Source organism: Juglans regia, chromosome 4 (assembly GCF_001411555.2).
Source record: "Juglans regia cultivar Chandler chromosome 4, Walnut 2.0, whole genome shotgun sequence".
Classification (NCBI taxonomy): domain Eukaryota; kingdom Viridiplantae; phylum Streptophyta; class Magnoliopsida; order Fagales; family Juglandaceae; genus Juglans; species Juglans regia.
Genome location: NC_049904.1, coordinates 12373193 through 12377091, shown reverse-complemented (window position 1 = coordinate 12377091; position 3899 = coordinate 12373193). Strand labels below are relative to the sequence as shown.

The 3899-nt window shown below is 36.2% G+C and overlaps 1 protein-coding gene across 1 annotated transcript; it reads right to left on the bottom strand.

Moving 5' to 3' along the window:
* Positions 1 to 551: 551 nt before the first annotated feature.
* LOC108992586 (myb family transcription factor PHL7-like) lies at positions 552 to 2759 on the bottom strand. Its single transcript, XM_035689085.1, has 5 exons — positions 2653 to 2759; positions 2495 to 2543; positions 2335 to 2392; positions 2171 to 2240; positions 552 to 1217 (listed from the first exon to the last, which is right to left on the bottom strand). The coding sequence occupies exons 1-5, from the start codon at positions 2698 to 2700 to the stop codon at positions 813 to 815; spliced, it is 630 nt and encodes a 209-aa protein (XP_035544978.1). The 5' UTR covers positions 2701 to 2759; the 3' UTR covers positions 552 to 812.
* Positions 2760 to 3899: the final 1140 nt, after the last annotated feature.

Here is a 3899-nt window from a genome sequence, read left to right as displayed (position 1 = left end):
TCTGCAAGCCCGCATCTCGACCGAGCAATGAAACTCGCAGTGCATGCCTAGGAATTAAGCTCTACACTCGAGAAAGAACGACGGACACCACTCCCTCGAAACTACATAAAAGCTAAACTTTGATGTAGCAATGTAGAAGGATTTTTAGATGCTAATTGCAGCTTGCCACAACGAGAAGAAACTTCTTTATGCCTGCATCTGTTGACGCCATTACGACCACTTATAATGAACGTCTGACTTTGGATTGGAAACCAAGAACATACTCTGCACTATGTAGCCAAATAGGCTGTGCTTCCAATAAAGCCCTTGGAAGAATCCCCCGTCACTCCATCTCCTTGACCCATATTTCAACTTTAAATACCGCTTAACCTTATTTATTAAGGCATTTGTATAATATCTGCTTGTTTATCAAAAGAAATAACACATACTTCTAACGGCCAATGGGTCAAGTGGCAGTCTCTCTCTAAAAATTAGTACTCCTTTAAATAATTCTAATGACATAACATTTGGTAATAAGATGGGGCGGAGGATGAATTGACACTGCCAAGAAATGAATAAAGAGGGAGAAAATGTCCCCATCACCTAAAATATACTGAAACGAGAGAGCAAAGCATGATTCTTCATCCAGGTCCCTCCGCTTCTGGCAGGTCCCAGTGCCAAGTACAAACCAATTGAACCAACAAGAGAATAACCAGACATTTTGTATTTTAATCATATCTACAAATGGAGTACACGTATAGATTTACACAAAGTATGGTCTATAATTTCTGCCACAAACATATTACAAAGGACTACATTGACAATGGGGAAAACTATTTTGAACGATGCATGGGATCTAGTTCAGGAGCTGCTCTCTCCGCCACAGCATCTTCTCCTTCCTTGAACTCAGTCTCCAAGTCTAATCCAAACCCAGCATCACTACCATAAAAGTCTCGATCCCATGTACCAACAAGCACCTTTTTTTGGTGACTTTTTTGCGTCACTGAGGAGTCAAAGCCATCTTTTAGTTCATCATCCAACTTTTGTTTCTTTCTGGGAGAAGAGGGCCCCGCAGAATCACCACCAGGTGGATCTGACCGAGATTGCTTTTGCTTATCATCATCCAATGGTAAAGTCTCAGAAGCTTTCAGTGCACCACCTAATTTCTGCTGCTCCTCAATGATCTTCTGCAAGTATTTACCCTGAGCTTCTATTCTCATTTGCAGCTGTCTTTGAACCTGAAATGCATGTAATCAAATAAATCTATAGACATCCAATTAACCAACACATGGAGCCCCCAGAGTGCACTTATCATCTGTGACAAGACTGCATTTGGCACTATAGAGGACAAAGGAAATAGTTCCAGCAAACTAGCCATGCTTGAATTAAACATTCAACAAAGAGATATGGGCTACATGAAATAAAAATAAAATAAAATAAAAAAACTGACTTGAGTTACCATGTCAAACATAGGAATTAAAAACTAATTAGCTACTGCTTATTTACATGCTAATGTGATCTCATATAAAAAACAATCATCATAGCATGAAGAAATTGCGATGGAATAGACCTCTGTAGCTATTACCTAAGATTACACATGACAGATATTGCCATTACCTAAGATTACACATGACAGATATTGACATTGCTAATTACTTCGGTTTTGTTTTCCATTTCTGGCTAATAAAAACAAGACTTGGTACAAGTTGCTAAAGACAGACAGCCGTAAACCTTCCAGTTTGTCAAAGGTTTCATAGACAGTCATTGACTCTTTGATTATATAGACAGTCCTCATATGCATAGAAAACAAGCTCTAGACTTATTACCAGAAAGAGGCATATATATATATATATATATATTGTAGTTACATCTCCTTGATGGGAGTGAGATTTTGTCTGTTCAGGATTTGCTTTCCATTTGATGCACATTCTTTTTTTTTGATAGGTTTGGTGCACATTCTTTACAATGTATTGTTATTGCTTTTTGATCATTAGAAGCATATCCTCTTCATATGTTATTTCTTGATGAGCATTCATATGTTCTTTCTTTCCCCTTCAATACATTTGCATTTCCAGAAAATCCCATATCTCAAAAGAATAATGTCGCAGATTAAAAAGAAAAGTTCAGAAGTTGCGGACTAAAAACCTTCTTTCAGAAATTATTTAAGCGAAATGAGAGCATGACAACAAACCTCAAGTTGTTCATGAAGACGCTTCTGAACCTCCATTTGCATCCTCAGTGCCTCATTAATTTGCATTCCCCTAATCGACAGGAAGAATTTGCAGATTGTTAGAACTAGTTTTAAAAGAAAACAAGAGGAAAAGATAGCATTTGGAAGAGGACAAAGATACCCACGGAGAAGAATCAGAGGCAGAAAGGCTGTCTCCAGAACTTTTCTTCTCATCTTTAAAACCTAAAGGTCAACAACAGAATTCTCTTTAGTTAGTTTCATAGCCCAAAAAGTAGAAACAAAATTCTATTGCTCAACTATAGGGAGGAAAAGTAAAAGGAGCACCTTTGCCATCACCAGGAGATTCCGGAAGGTACTTTGCAAGGCGATACTTCTATGAATAGAAAAATAAAGACAATTCCCACTTAATTTCACATATTCAGACATATATAGACATATGAGTCTACATACATGAAAGAAACCTGACTAGTAAGATATCTGACCTGTAAATGGCTTTTCACATGATAGATAGTAAGTCCAGGTACACCCATCACTCTTAGAACACCTTTCGGTGTTGCCCCTGAAACCAATAAATTGAATAAATATAAGGGACAACTTTTACTTAAGCCATAAATATCTACTCAAGACCTTATATTGACCAATTAAGGGCAACAGTTTCCATCCACAAATCTATATCTAATTCACAGTCCCCGGGATTAGTCGGGACGCTGTTCCCGGACACCCGGTGCCAATTAAAAAAAATATCTAATTCATAGTATACACTCAAACAAAATCACAAAACCTTCTAGAGATTTCATCATTCAAACCACAGTTAAACATGAAAAATTATAGTACAAAAATTGTACAACAATGAAATGAGAATTCAAACTTCTCATTGGTGACAAGAGACATCCGGAAAGTTTCAATATGTCCAATTTGATAGCATTTTCACATACAGACAAGACCGGATTTTTTCTAGAACAACTACAGCTGGGTCCTAACTTGCTCCGGAAGAAATGGTATCCCAATTTAAACCCCAAAACCTGACAATGATAAATTTGGACAACTTAACATTTAATAACCAAAACACCACCACCTTCGGGAAAAGTTAAATTAGAAATATCACAAATCCTTCTCTATATGCTCAGAGAACATTCAAACATCCAATTAACTATCCAAATTGTGGGTCCCAAGGGTTAGCATTGCACTGTTAAGCAGATTGTTAGGCTTGTTTGGGGAGTGAGATGAAATGAGAATTTTGTGAATAATAATAAGAAAGTTTGAGAATAGTGGTAAGATAGTTTGAGTTGAGTATTTTTTGGATTTTGGGAAAGGAGAGAAAGTTGAATACAAAATATTATAAAGTTAAAATATTGTAATAATATAGTTTTTTAATATTATTTTTGTTTGGGGATTTGAAAAAGTTGGAATTGTTTTTTATTTTTTATTTGAAAGTTTGAAAAAGTTGTAATGATTAGTTTGAAAATTTTGTATTTGAATTATGTTTGAGATGAGATGAGATGAGATGAAATGAGATCAGATGAGAATTTTGTCTCATCTAAGGTCTCAAACCTGCCTATCATTGCTAGGGATGTATTACTTGAACAATAAATCATAAAACTCCACATGTTGAACCAAATTTATGCATAGTCATAACGTTAACTGGTGTGATTAAGGCTTAAGTGAGCAAAATTGCATTAACAACAATAGCTAGTGCATATCTTCCACAAATGCGGGGCAAGGGGGGACA